This window comes from Poeciliopsis prolifica, unplaced genomic scaffold (assembly GCF_027474105.1).
Source record: "Poeciliopsis prolifica strain line A6 unplaced genomic scaffold, Auburn_PproV2 SCAFFOLD022, whole genome shotgun sequence".
In the NCBI taxonomy this organism is placed as follows: Eukaryota; Metazoa; Chordata; class Actinopteri; order Cyprinodontiformes; family Poeciliidae; genus Poeciliopsis; species Poeciliopsis prolifica.
The window spans coordinates 401926-423795 of NW_026562397.1; the positions used below are offsets into that span (position 1 = coordinate 401926).

At 40.5% G+C, this 21870-nt stretch overlaps 1 protein-coding gene across 2 annotated transcripts in view; it reads right to left on the reverse strand.

Annotated features, from left to right (window-relative positions):
• tpst1 (tyrosylprotein sulfotransferase 1) overlaps positions 1-17060 on the reverse strand; it is a 47283-nt gene extending 30223 nt beyond the window's left edge. The window contains exons 1-2 of one of the 2 annotated variants that reach the window (XM_055045318.1): positions 16837-17060; positions 1146-2191 (exon numbers count right to left, since the gene is read on the reverse strand). In XM_055045318.1, the coding sequence (XP_054901293.1) occupies positions 1146-2002 (857 nt within the window). In that variant the 5' untranslated portion in view covers positions 2003-2191; positions 16837-17060. The remainder of the gene's footprint in view (positions 1-1145; positions 2192-16836) is intronic. The other variant, XM_055045317.1, reaches the window with a different exon arrangement.
• Between the last annotated feature and the right edge of the window lie 4810 nt (positions 17061-21870).

Here is a 21870-nt window from a genome sequence, read left to right on the forward strand (position 1 = left end):
ATTTCCAGAGTGTGAAGCCAACCTGAGAGGAGATCCTGCCTATAGAACAGCAATGCTTACAAAAAAACATATGTTTCAGGTAAGTAATGACTAGGCATCTCTCAAGAGGACGGCTCACTTCCAATTTAAATCAAATGATGGAAGTTCAGGTGGGTCTCGGAAAACACACACATGTAAGGTAACTGCTACTATGGACTTCTGGATGAGCATAGCCTTTATTTAAAGATAAAGGCTTTTTTATACATATATTGGGTATTATTTTAATATTTTTACAGTTTTTACTTAATTAGTGATTGATTTATGATGTTCTTCTAGCAAATGGCGTTTGTTTGAGGCAGTTTAGTCCGGTTAATTAATCAATTGTTCATTTCCGGATTAATTTTAAACTTCTTTCATTTGTTCGTAAATGTTTTTATGGTCTTGCCCAGCAGTAAGTCTGACATACTCCAGGTGCATGTTCCCTCACACTCCATCACACTAGCAAATCACTTCCTGCTGGTGGTTCCAAAATTGTTTGAAAGGTGACCAAGCATTTTCAGGCATTGCCCCTAAACTGGAACAATCTGCATTTGAAAATCAGATAGGCCTGCTCACTTTAAGTTTTGAAATCTTTTCCTAAAATCACATTTTTTTCTCCTTGGTTTTTGACTCAGCTTGAGATGTTGGTTTTAATGTTTTAATTATTGTTGTTTTTATGTTGTTGTTTTTGTCTGTTTTTGCTGTGCAGCACTTTGGCCAATGGGGCTGATTTAGATGACTTTATAAATAAAGTATTAAATTAGTTCATGATTATTTTAGTAACTGACTCATCTAGATTAGTTAAAAGTGAAAGCTGGTGTAGCCACAGTAGATGGCTTCCAGAGCTGCATTCCTAACAGATCACCTAATAAAATGTCCACAGAGAAAAAGTGAAGAGAAATGAGTCATGGTATGATGTAATTAAATGACAATTCAGTGGCTAGAGCCAAAAGATGAAATTTGTAAAAGAGCAATTGCTGCTAACCTGTCTACCTCGATTTTAAACCGCTGCCACCACCAAGAAACCAACAGCCTTCGCTGTACTTCATTTCTTCAAAACTATAAACATTTAATATGGCATTAGAGGTGGCATTAGACTAAACTAAAAGCTGGCTGGTAGAACTTACCTGGAAAGGGAAACTCCCCCTACTTTTCCGATAAGCTCTTCATGATGAAGGACAGCATCATTCCAAGGAACTTCTAGGAACTTCAATAAGGTCTGCATCCATTTCTCAGGATGGAGGACCAACTGTTCATAGTGCATAGGTAGACACTTGTCCACTGCCTCCAAGCACTGAGTGTACATAGTTTCTATCGCTCTATTCCACTTGGTCAGGCAGTCACGATAGCTGCCAAGGTCAAATCCTGCAATAGTCACTTTCCGTGAGATCATGGAGTGAACTGATGCCCTCCCATCACGAATCATGAGCACAAACTTGGCACGTGGGAAAATCTTGGCCAGGTAGGACAGCGACTTCAGTGCAAACGGGTCCTTATTGCAGAGGAAGTTTGCCGGCTCGCCGTGTTTGACAATGATTTCCAGTAGGAAGGCCTGCATGGCAGCATCCAGCACCTCATCTGTTACACCAGCCTCATCCAGGCGCATCTTCTCCCGTCCTGAACGGCTCCACATCTGTTTCATGGCCAGGATGCGGGGAATGACGCGCGTCTCCTCTCCACAGCGCACCTCAGGGTGGGCATCTAACATTGCTCTCATCAGTGTGGTACCGCTTCTGGGCACACCCCCTATAAAAATCAGTGGCATGTCTTTGTTGTAGACAAACGGTGTGCTGAGATTCTGGCCTGTCCGTAAAGTGGTCCGCATGCTGCCTCCCAGTGCGGACAGAGGCAGGACTCCTCCTGGATGGCTGCGCTCTTCAGAGCGATGGTGACACTCCATCGCATGCCGGCCAAGGTAAAAGACAGTGACCGAGCTGATGACCAGGCAGGCCACCAGCAGGTTCTGTTTCAGCTTGCCGATCATGTCGTTACTCTCCAACACAGTGGAGTGGTTTCAACTTGGGGAAGGAAGAGGGTGACTTAGGAAAAGGGCAGAGGAAAAACAACTGCAGGGTAGCTAAGTTTTCCACCCTTTATGGCCGTCTGCTTGGAAGCCAGCATGGATGAAGATCCTCGGTCCACAGCAGGTGGTGAGTCCCCAGCTCCATGAGGCCTGTGGTGTAGCACAACATAAAAACCACTATTAGTTTGGAGTTCATAGTCAAAGAATTAAAATGCTAACAAGGAACTAAAAATACTGAGACGTAAGATATTGACTGGAATCAGCTGATTTGAAGCCTAATTGGCTCTGACCGGTGATTGACATTTGAGCAGTACCAGGTCACACAAACAACAAATGCAGTATGTGGAAATTGTTCCTGCAGAAAAAAATATTCACCTTGGTTGGTTTTACCATTTGACCCCGTGACCTCGTGCATGGTCCCAGCAGGGTCATACTGACATCATGTGTACTTTTATGAATTGTTTCTTTGTATATGGTTTCAGGAAGATGGGACTCCCATGTAGCTTCTACATTGTCCAACCATGAAATTTCTGACTGCTGCATTAAGACTGCTGGATGGTTTTAGTCCAGCATGATTGCCAAGCTAAGAAGTTCACCCCAATCAAACTGATAGGTATCTGTGTAGGCATGTCAGAATAAACAATAAATCAATTGTATGATAAATTAAAAGAAACTCAATCGATTTCATTTGCTTGATTTATTGTTTTTCTCTTTTTTTCCTCTACTTTTGCCACAAATTGAATGATAAAAGTGTTCAATCTGGTAATTTTGTGTACAGAGATTTTATAATTTATTTCATTTATTTTCTTTATTTTAACATTTATCTGGGATAAATGTTCAATAGAACATTTAAACAGAATGTGTTCTCACTTTGCATCAATTCTGATGCAAAGTGTCTAGTAATTTAATAATATTAAATTACTTGAAAATGTTCTCAAAACAACAATGTTATTGTTTAACGCAATACGTTCTAGGACAATTAATCATCCAGCAAAATTTGTTATTGTGACAGGCCTACATATGTAGTAATGATAGCAGCATTAAATATGCCAATTGCCACATCTCTGTAATAACCTGGTCTTTGTTGCAATTTGGAAAATACTTGCGTTACATGAACTGCTCCTAGGTTGTAATGTCACAAATTTATTGATCCCCTCAACAGGAAAGCTAAAAATGGTTCCTGATGGGAAAACAATAAATTTAGGGCAAAAACCAGAGAACAGAAATCTCAATAAATTTCTGATTTAAAATGAAGTCATATCATACCGGAGAAAAAAAACAATCATTTAAAAACCTAATATTGTCAAATGACAAAAGGTTAGTTAGTATAAAGAATTATACGATGAATGATAAAGCAAACAGTTACTTGGAATAGATTCTCTGCTTGCACATTTATTATATCTGATATGTCTCTTTTAATAATCATAATCTTGTTGAGCATGCCAACCTTTTTCTATGGAAACAAAACAATGTGCTTCCACAGAGCACACACAGCCAGTGGACTACACATTGCAGTGTACATGTTGAAACTAACTTCCCCACAGAATTTATATCTTGTGTTGTGGCACAGTCAGGATTGATGGGTAAAAGGAATACACATACAAAATAAGATTCCAGCTTATGGAAACCACTACTATAAGTCAAAATCTCCCTGGGGAATGTTGGGCAAGACACTTTTTGGTATTCGCTATGACAAGAAAACGCCTTCAAGTTCAGTCCTTTTCCATTTTACTGTAACTGACCTGGATGGTGTTAAGCAAACTTATTTTGTTTACTTGAGAATCCTAAAACACCTTATGTAAGTGCAGCAGCTGGCTCATCAACAACTTGAAGTGTTTTCCCGCCTGATACGCTTTGTTCAACTGAAAACCAAAACATGATTTTGGCTTCCAATTGAAGCCAAAATTGGTCAGCATCACAGTTCACTTACACATTCACATCTCCCAAAAGGTCCTGGATTTTATAGGAACACAAACTAGAGTTCGACTGAACATAACAATACTTATTTGTAGTTCCAGAATAAAATAATCAATTCTGATGCAAAGTGTCTAGGTTTAGCCTTGAGATATAAATTTTGATCCAGGAAACCAATTAATGAAGTATTGACCTACACCAGTGCTTCTCAATTATTTTCCGTTACGCCCCCCAAGCAAGAAGAAAACTATTCGTGCCCCCTACTCCCCACCGTGACTATCCATCTCTGCATAACATTTTTTCCTTATTAACATTAAAGAAAAAAATAAAGATATATGGTCAAACTTACAAAGAATAACTTTATTAAATCGTGTTTTAAGTCTGCAACAGAAAAGATTTTAAGTGCGTCAATGCCTGAAATTAAAAATAAATAAATCCTTGTTTAAACTGTAAACATGTTTGACCAACTAATTGCACCATTGCAAAATTAAATCAAATCAATAAATAATGTTTAATAATTATAATAACTAATAAACTACAAAAACTAAAAAAATAATAACTAATTTATATTCAGTTCAGCAACATTAACTCAGGAGCACAATATATAAAACACTTGAACTTACAAAACAAAAATGAATTAAACAATTTGTGCTGATTTTTTCTGTCTTTTTTTGATCAAAATGAGGAGGAAGTCAGGTTTAATGGCTACAATGAGCACGTTTTGATGTGCAGTTTTTCAAAGCGAGGTTCAAAGCATGATAGTGCAACTCTCAGCTCCTGCTCAATGTTTAGCTGGGACCTGTACTTGGTCTTCAGTGCAGCAACAGCAGAGAAGCCAATCTCACAAAGGTAAGATGTTGCAAAAGGAAGCAGAATGCTTATAGCTTTCTCCCCTAAGAGTGGATACTGCCTCTCTACACTCAGCCAGAATGCACTGAGTATCTGTGATGTGAACCTCAGTTTCAATGTGGAGTCAGACGTCATGTCAATGAACTGCTCCTCTTCTGCAGAGCTGAAACCAGTTGGAGTTGGTGCACTGAAAGGGTCTCTCACCCAGTCATACTGGGAACTGTTTTCAGGGAAGTACTTTTTAAAGAATCCCATCAGTGAAGAAATATGCTGCTTAATGTGTGGAATCACTGAGATAGCATCATAGTCATTAGTGTCCACAAATTCATGCAGGTTTTCAAATGAATCTGTGTTTCCTTCATCAAGTTGCCTGCCCCACATTGCAAGCTTTTGGGTGAAAGAGCTAAGGGAGACCTGAGGGAGGTGTTTATCTTTCCCTTGAAGCTGTAAATGCAGTTCATTTAGCTTTCCAAATATGTCACTCAGGTAGGCCAGTTTACCCCGGAAGTTCTCATCACAAAATTTTTCTGCCACTTCATACTTGTGCTCCTGCTCCAAAAACACTCTTATTTGCTCTCTGAGCTCAAAAACTCGGGACACGACTTTTCCTCGTGACAACCACCTTGCTTCACTGTGATAGAGCACAGCTTGATGTTCAGCTCCAATCAAGATGGCAGAGAAGACTCTTGTTTTTAGTGGTCTGGTCTTTATAAAATTGACTACACCTATGATGTCAGTCATAACCTCACTTAATTCAGGGAAAAGTTGCCTGGATGCAAGTGCTTCTCTGTGTATAATACAGTGTGTCCACTCAGCATGAGATGAGGCTGTCTTGATGAGTGCCCTAAGTCCTTTTCTCTTCCCTGCCATGGTTTGTGCACCATCACTGCAAACACCAATGCAGTTCTCCCACTTTAGCCCATTCTCAGTCAAAAAGGAGTCCAGGAGTTTGAATAGCTCTTCAGCTGTGGCTCTGTCTCTGACATATTTACAAAAAAGTAGATCCTCACACAGGGAGTTTGCTTATGTATGTCAAAACATACATAAGCAATAAACAGACAGTCTTTGTTGCTGTCAGTTGCTTCATCAAATTGGGGGTTGTTGAATAACGGAGGCCATAGACAGAACGCAGTCGGAGCTTTTTGTTGACTTAACACTGCTAACCAAAGCAAACCTGTTGTCTTGTAAGTCGTAAAATGTTGCACTGTCGCAAACGTGACAGAAGTAACAATGAGAGCGCCACAGCCGCCTACTGTGCGCAATTACACTTTCCCCAGGATCACACGCGCACCCCCAGGTATCGCACCGGGCCCGCCCCGCTATTTGAGAAACACTGACCTACACTGTGATTTTTAATTAGGACTTCAGACTCTGACCTGAAAGATCAACATGACCTTCTTCCTCACATGCAAGCAATATCTTGCTTGATAACCAGAAATAAACGTTTAGCTGAAAAAAATCCACTGAACTCTATCCCATAATATATTCTACCACTAAACCATAAAAATTAATCTGATAATGAAGTACACTGAAACAACGCTGTATCCCATAAAATGAAATATGCCAATATGTCTTGCAGCGTGTCAGAACCTGTGCCACCAGGCTGCGAGGCACCAGTTATCACTTTACCATCTGCTTCCTCTCTTAACACTGTGCTATCAACTTCTTCTTGGAGGGTGCAACATGCCTAATGACCCATTTGACTGCTGTTTTCAAGCAACAGTTTTCTGTAAACATCTACTTATATTGCTAGAAAGTGGTTCACAAAAACAACATCACAGCTGTCATTGACCTCTGTGTGAGAAGGAGCTGCTCCAACTCTAAGCTGCAGTTGAAGTATTCCTGTAATGCAGTGACATTAGAAGAGTACAGATTATTGGAGAATAATTCTGACAGAGCACCATCTGATGTGTAACTCATTCTGTTTTCCTGTTGTTGGGCTTTGTCTTTTCAAGCCACCCACATATTCTCACATATCTTTCCTTGGTGTCTCTGTGTTAAAGTAAAAAGACAACCACCATATCTAGCAGACAGCCTACACCTCTAAGTCAGAACAAGCATAAAACGCTGCTGCTGCGATATCACATCTATTGAAACTTACCTGTTCAAGCTTTAAAGTTTTAAATGCTTTCTGGGTAATTTCCAATGTACTTGATATTTTTAATGAAGAGCTCCTTGAAAAGGCAAGTGGAGAAGAACAGATAAAAGAAGCTACATAGAAACTCAAGTAAGATGCACAGAACATGATAGGAAGGGAAGTCATGCTGCAGAGCATAAAACTTACCATGCAGAGCAAGGTGAGAAAGATGGTGACAGATTAACTTTTAAAAAATGGCATCCACTCAGTGTGAAACATTAAAATGCCTTGGCTGATAAACTGGTGGTGATTTAGAAAGAGAGCATTATATTCTACCTCACACCGGTGCTGAAATGTGTTACTGTTAAATTAATTAATCGAACCTCTTCTCTGCTGCTCCCCATATCCATCTCATGACATTTTCCTATTGATCTGTTGGGGGAAAGGGAAGTGGATGCTTCTCTCCCAGGAGCAGCCGGAGAAGTGAAGCCATTATAAAGCACACACTGTAATGAGAAGGACTTCTCGCCTCTCACCTTGATATATTTGTGGAAGGGTATGAAAAAAAATCTAGCTGAAAACCAAGATATCATCTCTTCTGAATGACACATATTAAACAATAACAGCAATAAAATGTCCTCAAAAAATGTTCCATTGTACAGTAGATGAAGAAGAAAACAATTCTACATGTAAAAAGTCACAAATTGACATGATGTTCTGATGTGTAATAGGCTAATGTCTCCAACTATTATATATATATATATATGTAATATATATATATATATATATATATATATATATATATATATATATCCACCACCTTTGTGGTGTTTCCCACTTTGATCTCTGGGTTTCCAGTCCATATTCTGCACAGATGTTTCTGTACACTATGCCTGCCACTTGGTTATGTCGTTCCATGTACGCTTTCCCTGCTGTTATGTGCTGGACTGTCTCAGGGGCCTCCTTGCACAACCTACACCTTGGGTCTTGTCGGGTGTGGTAGATCTGGGCCTCTATTGCTCTGGTGTTTAGCGCCAGTTCCTGGGCAGCCAGGATGAGGGCCTCTGTGCTGTCCTTGAGTCCAGCTTTTTCCAGCCATTGGTAGGATTTACTGATATCAGCCACTTCGGTTATTTGTTGGTGGTACATCCCATGTACCACCAGTTGCCATTTCCTTGTGGTATACCTTGGTATTTGTAACTGTCCTCTATGTCTGCTATTGTTCCTTGTGGGAGTGAGACTCCTTCTGTGCGGATGACCTTCCCCCTCTTTGTGACCAGCCGACCACACTTCTCTAGTCCGAATGACATCCCAATGTCAGTGCTGTAGATCCTGGTGGTGTGTCTCGCTCACTCTTGGCGTACAGCTTGATGTCATCCATGTAGAGAAGGTGACTGATGTTAGCCCCATTTTTGAGTCGGTATCCGTAACCAGTCTTGTTGATAATTTGGCTGAGGGGGTTCAGGCCTATGCAGAACAGTAGCGGGGATAGAGCATCTCCTTGGTATATGCCACATTTGTTGGACACTTGTGCAAGTGGTTTGCAGTTGGCTTTAAGGGTGGTTTTTCACAGCCTCATTGAGTTTGCAATGGAGGCTCAAAGAGTCCTGTTGATGTTATACATCTCTAAGCATTCAATGATCCAAGTATGCGGTATTGAGTCATAGGCTTTCTTGTAATCAATCCAAGCCATGCACAGGTTGGTGTGTCGGGTTTTGCAGTCTCTGGCAACTGTGCGGTCTATGAGGAGTTGGTGTTTGGCTCCTCTGCTATTTACACCGATACCCTTCTGTACCGTGCTCATGTCTTTATCCATGTGTTTGCTTATCTTGGCTGCTATAATGCAGCCAAGATAAGCAAACACACTGCCTGTCCACAACCTGAGCTTCCAGGTTGTGGACAGGCAGGTTATTGGTCGGTAGTTGGGTGGGACTGGACCCTTTGATGGGTCCTTCAGGATTAGTATTGTCCGCCCTTCAGTTTATCATTCAGCGTGAGTCCTACTTTGTAGCAACTGGTTCATTTGGGCTGCCAGACGCTCATGGAGAGCAGTGAGTTTTTTAGCCAGTAGGCATGGATCATGTCAGGCCATGGTGCTGTCCAGTTTTTCATACCTGAGACTCTTTCTTACATATTAGGTGATTGAAAGACAAAGAATCTGGACTAACTAAATAAACTTGCAGGAATAATTTATTTATTTTATTTCCCTTATTTAGAAAGTTAAAACCACATTGAGATTAATCTGCAAAACACAACCAGGTTACACAAACATAAATAATAAAAACTGATTTTATAGAAAGAGAAGCCATCATGCCATCTGCTATAATTGTCCACTGTGTTCTTTCACTTCTTATCAAACAAGGAACAACTGCAGCATCAGTCTGCCAGAATGAATTCAGTAAGACACTGAAGAGTTTTAATTAACTCTGAGAATAGTAAGACTGAAACGTAATCTGGACATATTTTGGATATATATTTGGTAAAGTGTGGAAGAAATTGTACAAAGAATTTATCACATAAATAGGCATTTGTGTCATTTACATTACCCAGAGCATCACAAAGGGGTTTCGTTAATAGTAACAACACAGTAGGTGGTGGTTAGTGTAATTTTTTCTTTAGTGTTGTCTTAAGACAGTGCAGATCCTCAAAACCAGAAAAAAAAAAACACAAAATATGATAAGCTAAAGTGGTTATAGATGGCTTCCTCTGGTATTATATTACACCAGTTCCATTGAAATAAAAGTTCTACCGATCTTGTGTACTGGTACACAAGATCCATTAACTGGACTGTTTCAAGCTCCATTTTTAAGTCAAGCTTCTCAGATGATGTGGTATGATGAGACACAGAGCTACAATGAGTTGAACATCTATTGAAACTGCAGACGATAGAGAAGCAAAAATATCTTGTGATGTTAAAACATTATGTATTGTGCTGTTAAACTAGAAAAGTGGAAAGAAAATCTGAACTTCACAATGGCTACATATTCTCACACAACAGATATCAATAAAACAACAGTCACTAGCAGATAAAAAGCGATTTGAATACTTCAATAAAACATACCCTGTATTTTTATATGCGATTTCATTGCCAGTGAATTGGTGCCACTGCAGAAGCAAAGACAAGGGGAAGAGGCACCTCTTATTCTGCACCTCAAAATAACTGCCGCTTCCTATTAGGGCTGTTGTAAACGAATATTTCAGTAATCATTTACTAAAACGATTAACGTAAGTTTCACTTACGTTAATCATCTAATACGCAGCCACGGTGTTGGGTCTATCTGATCACCTGAATAAATATACCTTCAGCACTCGGCCCCGCCATTCGTTCTGAACCGCCACCAGGTAGCAGCTCGAGGAGAAAAGCTGACGTACTCTAGGCATTGTGCCAGTCATTTTAAGGATGCTTATTGGTCCCGAAGAGCGACAAACAAGCAGGCATCACCAGTCAATAAAATCCTCCCAGTTCGGACTTGAAAACTGGACGTTTTCAAGTTCGGACTTGAAAACGAACTTGAAACTGGATGTTATGCTGCTAATAGTTAACTTTCGTCAACAAATCAGGCTTAGTGAGAGCGCTGTGCAATGCAAGTAATAATCCAGCCGGAACACGGTGGGCTAAAAACATAATTTAACAAATTATTTGAGGCAGATAAATTTTCTCAAGAAATTTTAATAATCGAGGTACTCGAAATATTTGTGGAATTGTTTCAGCCCTACTTCCTATTACCATTAATGTGGCTCGTACCGCTGCGTGCCCCCTCACAATATAGTTATCAAAACATGTGGCTCGATCCCATGAGGGTCGAGACAACTTTTGTTGGCATTTTGAGTAACCATGGCGACAAAATTAGCAAAAAAACGAGCCAAATTGAAATTAAAACAAAATTCTAACTGACCCTAATTTGTCTCAAGACTCAAAATAGACGGAATTTTGTCTGCCACTCTGTGACTCACTCGCATGATAGTTGGCACAGAGCAGAGCTGTCCTTTAGAAATACAATGATGACAGAATGTGAGAACTGCAGAGATGGTGGAACACTCAGTTACTACAGAGGGCAGAGCTGACATGTAGAAATATAGAAATAGCACCTTAAGGGAACACTAGAAAACTTAATATTGACAAGATGGCAAAACAGCAAAGGGAGTAAGTACCACATGACTCGAGGAACTTGATACCCCTTAACTGACAACTACATTTGACTGTCGAAATGAGAGCATCACATACCTTCCAAAATAAAAGCCTTCACATTTCTCACAGCAGATAAGATAGTGGAAAAGATGGGACATGAAGCTTACTGAAAATTTCAAAATAAAAGCCTGAATAGTCCTCTCAGGTTAGAGGACTATTACAACCTGAGAGAATAGTCTCAGGTTAGTGCCTTTACCTACTATTAGTAGGTAAAGGCTATTAGTGCACTAATAGTGCACTAATATTAGTTTTTACCTAATATTAGGTAAAGGTACTAATAGCCTTTACCTAATATTGGCCTTTACCAAAAAATAAGCATTTTAGCTATTTCTTTCTTCAAGGTTAGTGTACTGCCTTGCGCAATATTCCTCCACAAGAGTGAGAAATGGAGTGGATTTCTGACCCCCTAAAAAGTTTTTAACTCACCCATACGCCTTCAAATAACCATGATACCAGTATAACCCTTCACCCCTGTCCTAATGTAAAAGGTGAGCAACATTGTGTTCAATGACAATCTTGTTAGCATCATTCCAGGATATCTTTAAGAATTTCTCTGTTACAATTACACGGAAAAAGTAATAACATGTTTATTATTGACAGAAATCCAAACAATCTTTATAAAATGATAATAATAACGATAATAATAATAATAATCAACCTCCTTCCTGGACTGGAGACAGTCCGAACAGTTTTACCTTAACTTGTTTTTAAATTGAAGATATCTGTTTGCCACAACCCTCCTGACCGATCTTCTCCTAAGTGAAATAAAAGCTGCAATATGTAACTTTCATCCTTCCTCCCCCTTGATCTGTGCTATGCTCCAGAAAACATATTTTTGAATGAAGTCATATGCTGCAGTTTGAATGAAATGCAACTACATAATATTTTTTTTAAGACAGGAAGAGCACAGTGTTTGTATCTGGTTTTCCCTTTCACTAAATGGTTCATCACTAGAATCTGAATATTTCCTCCAACTTCATTGCACCGCACATGGACAGCATAGATAAATAGACACATCCTTCATAACACAGTCATGAAGTTAGCCTCCATTCATCACTGACCCAACTTGTTATTGGCTGAAAAGATCCTGACTAGGCAAAGTAAGGTGACCGAAAAGTACAAGACAGAGGACTATTTGTATCAGTCAGTTCCATCATGAACAGAGCTTGCATAATTGACCCATCCCACAAGTATGTTCAGTAAATGCCTCATGTAGTTATAAATGATAAGTATTAGGGATGCTCGTTTCAAGGCTTTACTTGATCGACAATCATGATCATATACTTTTTCACAGAAATCGGCCAATTATGATAGGTGGACAAACAATTAGCACATAACTAATATATATAGCAAATATGATGTTGCGGTATAGGCCACAACAGCAAAATTAAAAGCGGATATTAAAATGTTCATATTTTCATTTACCTTCATTTACCTTAACTTGCTTTTAAATTTAAGATATCTGTTTGCCACAAACAGATATCTTAAATGTATCGCTATAATGCATCCATTAGAACGATAACCAAACAGAAGGGTGGAAATCTGCAGTAACTTCCTAATTTGATTTCGATGCAGACGGTTATGATCAGTTATAAATTATGGCTCGATAATAAATCAATAACAATAGATATTGCAACATACACATAACAAACATCAATAGATAATACAGCTGATAGAATATGAATATTCAGCTGAATATTCACTGAACTCCAATCCAGAAGTGCTCAGCACTCTGGGAGATGTAGGCAGAAGAAAGGTTTTAGCTGTTCGGCCTCTGACAGCGAGCTGCGTAAAGCCCAGCTCACACTAAACGATTTTAGAGTTGTTGGCCGATTCTCAAAACGTGAGAGACCTCCACTAGTTGATTTAAAATCCTAGGTATGACGGGTTTGATCGTAGAGTGTGAGGTTTCACTTAAGTCCAGATATGAAATCCCTTAAAATTCTATACACCTGAATTTCGAGTAAACAAATATGGACGACGATGATGAAGCGGTAACTTTAGTATGTGGACTTATTTTAACACAAAAAGGACGTAACCAAAAATCAAAGCTTTGGATTAAGAACTGGAGACATCACGAGCAAGAACTGTATTTGTTGCACCACAATTTACAAGTTTTTTTTTTCTCACAACAAAAACTGTTTTTAATTTTCAAATTTTTGTCGGTTTTCTCGTTTAATTAATCGTTATCATTTACTTATAATTTTATATTTTTTGCCGTGTTGACGTTGTTGTAAAATATATCAATATACTGGATCTTGTTTCAGAAAAGTCAATGAATGAAAAACTTGAGTAGCTTAAATTAGAAGAAAGCAATTCCTGCATATAAATATTCGTTTTTAGAACATCAGATGGCAGTTATCCTTTTTTTCCCTGACAGTGAAATGTTAACATATTCCAGCTCCTTTAATTGTAACCCGCATGGGGAGTTAATCGTAAATTTTCTGGCATCGCTCCTGAAGCCGCACAATATTTTTGCAGCACTCTGCACTCGTCAGTTTTCTCTACCTATATCTATTTCTCTATTTGCTCCTGCATTGACTACAAATAGATTAACACAGCATAACAATTTCTGTATTTTCCCTCTGTTGTGTTATTACTAAAGAATGAAATCAAATGCGCCATTTCAACCAAAGGTTAGAATGCGCTTCTGAACCAGATGTACTCTGTGCAATAATTTTATAATTTGTCGTTTTTAAAAAACAAAAACAATGCAATAGCATGCTGCTCCGAATAAAAATAAAGCTTTACGAGATCTAATTACCTCTAAAGCACATTTCTTTCATCCTAGCACTAACGAGTAGCAGAAGAGTTACCGTCGCAATTTCGCTCCAGATTCTTTTTTGTCATTTCTGTTGTGGTACTCTTTAGACAAAATGTTAAATAAACATTTGCGTTCTTTCCACATTTCGATCACACAATCTTCCAGGTCAGATGACTGAGTTGAGCCATGCCAGCTGTTCTCGGGATTCTCACCGTGCTTACGTCACAGCGCTTTCTGATTGGCTACTTGTCACATTCACCAGGCTGCCTTTTCGCTCCCAGTGAGAGCGAGAAGACACTGCAGTAAACGAGCCAAGACGATCAAACATGTTGAATATCCCCAATTTTAGATCAAAGTGGTCCAGACGTTCTACCGACTAGACCCGATCAGTCGTAACACACCACACACTACAGGCTGATTGGTTACGATTGTCGCAAGCAAGAACTCAGAACGTTCTAAGATTGTCTTAGGGTTGTTAATCTAGTGTGTCTGCTAGTGTTGTGTTGCACTGTTAAAGCTGATTATTTTAGACAGGAAGACATGCACTAATGAGAAAAAAAAAGGTAAATATAAATGGTAATCATATCTACAGGAGTGATGAAACAGCGGTCAGAACCCATCAGGAAAGTACTCTTTTTCACACTTTTTCAAAGAGTTGAAAACTGCCATGTGAGTAGTGAGTTAAAAACTCTTTTAAAAAGTGTTGGACAGTCAGCTTGGTAACACTGAAGTTCAAGGTCTAGACATTTTTCTGATCCTAATCTGCTTCAGTGCTACAAGCCGCTTTGCAAAACATGTCTGTTCAAGCACGTCACTGCTGCTTGCAGCCACTCAGAAATATGTAGAGCAATCTGAGGAGACCTGTTTTATTTGTCTGGTCTCTTGGGGTGTGCTATATTGTCTTGTTTATGGTGATACCAATGGATTTTTTGACATCGGTGTAAAAATTAATATTGAAATAATAAATGATAACGTCATTTAGTGTACAGTAAAAAGCTACTCCTTTCTTAATGGTGCAACAAAAAAGGAAACGAGTCACTCAAGAATTAAAAAAGAAAAAAGAAAACAAAAAAGAAAACACTTAAAAGTTTCCCTGTGGCTCAGCAAGAGACACTTTAGGCCCACATCATGGTCTAAACCAATCACAGATGGTGAAGGGAGGGATGACCACTCTTTGATTCCTATCCATGTATTCCTGTCCATATAGGATGATAATCAATTGAGGATAACTGAACAGGAAGACATGAGCACCTCCTCTCTTTGATAAAAGTAATGACTGCCTGTGGCAGATGTATTCATCATCCAACTGAATATGTCAGTGAGTTAAGTTTCTGTTGTGATGATACATTACAAACACATGTTTGGTACTATTACACTTACGATGCACCATTCATAAATTCTGTAGATGACTTTGGAGGCATTCACTGATTGCAATAAAATATTGGAAGTTTCCAATTTGGAGATAATCAAGTAAAGACAGTCAAGGATAAAACTGATCACCAAGCAATGACTAAATAGTCTACTAAAATGGTCTGTATAAAAAAATCATAGAGATTACACATTAAGGAAACCGAGAAGAAGAAATACCAGCATGTGAACCTCTCCTCATGCAGCTGCTGACCACATCTTGTAAACAAACGGTGGTTCATTAATCAAAGGTTTTGCAGTGAGAAGCCATGCAGGACATCAGGTGGTCCTGCATGGCTTCCTAGAACGCAAGCACTACTTTGAAGGGCTTCATAAATATGCATCCTGCTCTGCAGCTTGGTTGAAGGGGCATGTATCTGCTTCATTGAAACTAAGAACTGTGATGTGGCTGTGGGTGGTTTTCAGACACGGAAACAAAATTTTAAATAAGCTGCTGGGGCTCCACAGCTGTGAAAGTCAAAGCAGCTAGAAGTGAGAAATATTGTATTGTACCTTAGTCCTTCTCTTTCATATCCAGACCACCTGCATGCAGCAGATGTGCTCCTGTGGCTGCTCCTGACTAATTAATACTATTTTGTCAGCCCTCTGGTTTTTCTGTCATGTATTATTTTTATGACGTTTTGGATATAAAATATCACTAATGCTCATTTAGTTTTGTGTTTGGTTGATACCTTGTGTATATTCTTCATGTCAACAGACAGCTCCTACATCTCATACACAATGGATACTTAGCATAAATATGATTATAGTGATTGCCTCAAGCAGATGGTTCAGAATGAAGTCCTAACAGATACCATTATTTATTTATGTCATTTGACAGCTCATAACCAAACTCAGTTTGCCACTTATCAGGATACAGGTCATCAATAAAGGAGCTTAGTTGGACAAAGGTATAATATAGGTCCAATGGGTTTTGATCCAGTAGTTAATTCAGCAAGGATATTAAACTACTGCAACATTTCTATGTATGTATGTTGGAAATAATAAGCTATTGCTAATTAAATCTTTTAATAAACTAAAATGGTTAACACTACTTAAAGCAGTGTGAGGTTGAGGACCCTGGTTCTCAAGTCACACTGATTTTAATTGATGACTGGTTAACAGGCTTTTGCTGAATTGCAGCCATCTGAATGCAGGTCAGTGGACCTTGAGGACCAGGGTACACAGACCTGCATGAAACACTGGTCTACAGGATAGGTAACTTAAAATTCAGAAAATGTCTTTATTCCTGTTATACCCCGAGAATTAAAAACCTTTACTTCCCCGCTACTTCCTCGTGAGAACAGCATAACTGTCATCTTTTAAAGTATGATTCTGTCAACAGCTCAATATGTGCGTGTATCAACAGGGGTAATTTTCCAGCCTGTTCCCCTGAACATGCCGACCTCCCCCCGCCTCCAGCAATTATGTAACCTCAGTTTACCAGTCAGTATTTGTGAGTGTAAAATAATATATAACGGCTGTATAAACCCCCGGTCTAAAATGTGACTTTAATACTACTAGCTCCTCGGCTTAGGGAAATGAGCGATGAGGGAGAGGGTCGCAATTGCGGCACGGCGCGAAAAAAAACCTACCTAACGCTGCGGATACGGCGCAAGAGAGCCAGGTTAGCCAGCGAGAAAACTTCCAAGGACTCCAGCGTTTAGCGTCCAGGTTGTCCTGTCTCCTTTCTGGGCATTTTCAGCGCACACAAGCCGTGTACACCTCCCGACAGCCAGGACGTTGCTCTGGTGTTGGGCTGCAACACAGCTATAAACCAACCATACTGCTACAAGCACAGAGCTCGATTCCTACTGAAAGGAGAGCTATGATAAGTCAAGAATTCACGCGACGCTATGTGTCAGAGCTGCTGATTGGCCGATAGATGAGTGTGGGCAGAACAATAGCTGATTGAAGAGCACAGTTATATTTTCTCAACGGCTGCCATTGACAGGGGCGCCGCCAGGAATCTTTGGCCCCAGGACAAAAAACTAAATTCCCCCCCCAGCTTGCAGCTGCCTAGCTTTCTTAAGACCAAGTCTGATACGAGCATAATATTTACTGATAGTGAATTTTACACGAAACAGTCCACATGCTGTATGCAAATATGTTGCTATTTTTTAATTAGTTTAGATCAGCGGTTCTTAACCTTTTTTGAGGTACTTTTTTGAGGTTTCATATGCGCATTCACTGAACCCATTTTTAGTGATGAACAAAATATGATTTTTTTTCAAAATTCAAGACATGGGTATATGCTTTTTTTTTACTGGTCCACAAAATGAGTCATGCCTGAACATCACCTTGCTCAAGGAACTAAACCAACACAGAACATGAACTCACAACAAATTACGGTATTACTTTATTCTGGCCCCCCAAAAATATTTTGGCCCCATAAAAGAATTTCAGCATATATATGTATATATATATGTATATATATATATATGTATATATATATATATATATATATATATATATATATATATATATATATATATATATATATATATATATACATATATATATATATAGCTGACTGGATAGCTCAATACATAAGGCATCAGTATATCACCCGAGAGGGCAGGGTTCGAATCCAGTCTGGGTCCTTAGGCAAGACCCTTCAAGCTACTACCTACCTCATACCATGAGAGATACTAAGTTGCATAACATGCCGGCTCAGACGTCGCCCGGCCAAACAAGGTCTGCGTCAGGTGTTGGGGAACCAGAGCACCTTGATGACAAATGGGCTACTGGAACAAGACGGAAATGGGCGAGAGATGAAAATGTGGATCTGTTGGAATGCTACTACTCAAGTAACCCTAGTGAGAGAGGTTACATGCAAAGACTGGGGAAGGAATGGTTACTTCGACATCCCCAGTCAACACTAAGCGCTAAACAACTAGTAGCTCAGTGTTCCAACATCCGCAAACGGCAACTGCTATCACAACTTGAGATTGACGAGATACAACACAAATGCTACGGCAAAAGGGAGGAACCCGGATGTCAGGACTGTGGGGACTTAACTACAAGTCCACCCAGTGAGGGGATACACGGCCCAATGAGCGAAACAGAGCTGAACGAGACAGCTGCTGACCTGAGAGAGAGAATCATGACCCGAATGACAACCAGGCCTCCCCGGCGCCAATTACAACGGCTGAGTGAAGTACCATCTGAAAGTCTCATTGAGAATGTGAATGCAGCATTGAGAACGATCCCTACCAACACCATAACAGAAACCAATGAGCTGATCTACAACTCAGCATCAGTGATCCTTGAGATAAGAGCAACCATGAGACCCAATACCCACCATGGAAAAGACGGTTAGAGGCTAAAATCAAGGTAACAAGGAGGGAAGTGAGCCAACTGTCAGAGCTCCACAAGGGTGCAATGAAAAGACCAGTACCCAGAAAGTACAGGCAGATACCTGAAGCACTCGAGACTGCCAAACAGAGGCTCCAAGCCTTGTCCAGCCGCCTAAAGAGATACACAAGGGAGAATGAATCCAGAAGGATTAACCGGCTCTTCTCCACTCAACCAGCTAAGGTGTACTCTCAATGGCAGAGTAACAATAACAACAAGGCTGGAGACGGAACAATACTGGAAAGGCATATGGGAAAGGGAGGCGTCCCACAACAGCAATGCACAGTGGCTGATCTCTCTACGAGAGGACCACAGCAACCTCCCTGAGCAAGCCCCGGTAACCATCACTGTGACAGATGTCCAAGAAAGAGTCTCAGGTATGAAAAACTGGACAGCACCAGGGCCTGACATGATCCATGCCTACTGGCTAAAGAAACTCACTGCTCTCCATGAGCGAATGGCAGCCCAAATGAACCAGCTGCTACAAAGTGGGACTCACCCTGAATGGTTAACTGAAGGGCGGACAATCCTAATCCAGAAGGATCCATCAAAGGGTCCAGTCCCACCCAACTACCGACCAATAACCTGCCTCTCCACAACCTGGAAGCTCATGTCAGGCATCATAGCGGCCAAGATAAGCAAACACATGGATAAACACATGAGCACGGCACAGAAGGGTATCGGTGTAAATAGCAGAGGAGCCAAACACCAACTCCTCGTAGACCGCACAGTTGCCCGAGACTGCAAAACCCGACACACCACCTGTGCATGGCTTGGATTGATTACAAGAAAGCCTATGACTCAATGCCGCATACTTGGATCATTGAATGCTTAGAGATGTATAACATCAACAGGACTCTGAGAGCCTTCATTGCAAACTCGATGAGGCTGTGGAAAACCACCCTTGAAGCCAACTGCAAACCACTTGCACAAGTGTCCATCAAATGTGGCATACCAAGGAGATGCTCTGTCCCGCTACTGTTCTGCATAGGCCTGAACCCCCTCAGCCAAGTTATCAACAAGACTGGCTACGGATACAGACTCAAAAATGGGGGCAATATCAGTCACCTACTCTACATGGATGACATCAAGCTGTACGCCAAGTGTGAGCGAGACATCGACTCACTGATCCACACCACCACCACATTGGGATGTCATTCGGACTAGAGAAATGTGGTCGGCTGGTCACAAAGAGGGGGAAGGTCATCCACACAGAAGGGGTCTCACTCCCAGAAGGAACAATAGCAGACATAGAGGACAGTTACAAGTACCTAGGTATACCACAAGCAAATGGCAACCTCGATGAGGTCACAAGGAAAGGAGCCACAGCTAAATACCTCCAACGAATAAGGCAAGTCCTGAGAAGCCAGCTCAATGGCAAGAACAAAATCCGTGCGATAAACAGCTATGCCTTGCCAGTAATCAGATACCCTGCTGGAATAATTAGCTGGCCAAAGGAGGAAATAAAAGCCACAGATATTAAGACCAGAAAGCTACTAACAATGCATGGAGGGTTCCATCCCAAATCCAGCACCCTGAGACTGTACACGAGCCGCAAGGAAGGAGGCAGAGGACTAGTGAGTGTGAGAACCACTGTCCAGGACGAAACAACTAAGATCCATAAATACATCAGGGACAAAGCCTCAACAGACAATGTGCTCAGTGAATGTCTCAGACAACAGGGAACGGAGGTTGAGGTGCCAGAGATACCATCATGGGAGGACAAACCCCTACATGGGATGTACCACCAGCAAATAACCCAAGTGGCTGATATCAGTAAATCCTACCAATGGCTGGAAAAAGCTGGACTCAAGGACAGCACAGAGGCCCTCATCCTGGCAGCCCAGGAACAGGCCCTAAACACCAGAGCAATAGAGGCCCAGATCTACCACACCAGACAAGACCCAAGGTGTAGGTTGTGCAAGGAGGCCCCTGAGACAGTCCAGCACATCACAGCAGGGTGCAAGATACTGGCAGGGAAAGCGTACATGGAGCGACATAACCAAGTGGCAGGCATAGTGTACAGAAACATCTGTGCAGAATATGGACTGGAAACCCCAAGATCAAAGTGGGAAACACCCCAAAGGTGGTGGAGAACGCCAGAGCTAAGATCCTGTGGGACTTCCAGATCCAGACAGACAAAATGGTAATGGCGAACCAACCAGACATTGTCGTAGTGGATAAACATCAGAGGAAAGCCGTTGTGGTAGATGTAGCAATACCAAGTGATTGCAACATCAGGAAAAAGGAGCACGAGAAACTAGAGAAATACCAGGGCCTCAGGGAAGAACTGGAGAGGGCCTGGAAGGTGAAGACCACAGTGGTGCCTGTGGTCATCGGGGCCCTCGGGGCAGTAACCCCCAAACTGGAGCAGTGGCTACAACAGATCCCAGGAACAACATCAGACATCTCAGTCCAGAAATGTGCAGTCCTTGGCACAGCCAAGATACTGCAGACCCTCAAGCTCCCAGGCCTCTGGTAGAGGACCCAAGCTCAGAGGATAAGAACCACCTGCGGTGGGTGAGAAGGGAATTTTTTATATATATATATATATATATATATATATATATATATATATATATATAGCTATTTTACTAATTAAAAATACATTTGGATTTTTCAAAAAGAATTTAACATTTTTAAAGAACTAAATTTTTTAAAATTTGAAATTTAATTAGTTTTTTGTTGTTTTGAATCCACAAAATACTTTTTTACTTTTCCCATATCCATGCAGCTTCAAGAAGTGTTCCCTTAGTTTTGCCAGTGCGAGACTTGAGTTGCTCATCTTAGCATTGCATATCATGCAGATGGGACACTGACCCATCCCGTTCTGTGATACACGTGAATCCATGTAGTACATATTTGTGTACATGGACAAATGTAGACAAATGTGTCTACATTTGTTTTTTTACCTGACATGTTTAGTATGGATTAAAATATTGAGAAAGAAACAACACTACGTACAACTATGACACCCATTGACTACTGCACGTATTAAATTCCCCGCAGCACTGATTGGCCAAGCAATGTCATGCGATTGAACCCAGGTTTAGAACCACTGGTCTAGAACAACTTGGCTGCAGACTGATTTATAGATCAAAAAAGCTCAAAAGGGTTAACTTCATATAATTTTTTATGTTAGCACCTCTGAGATCTAGAATTGTGATTGGGATATCAAGGCATAGAAAACTCAGTAGCTGCTGGTAGGGGCCTCCAGAACTGAGAGTGATTATTAGACTGAGGGCAGCCAGACTAGTTTATTTTGCTAAATT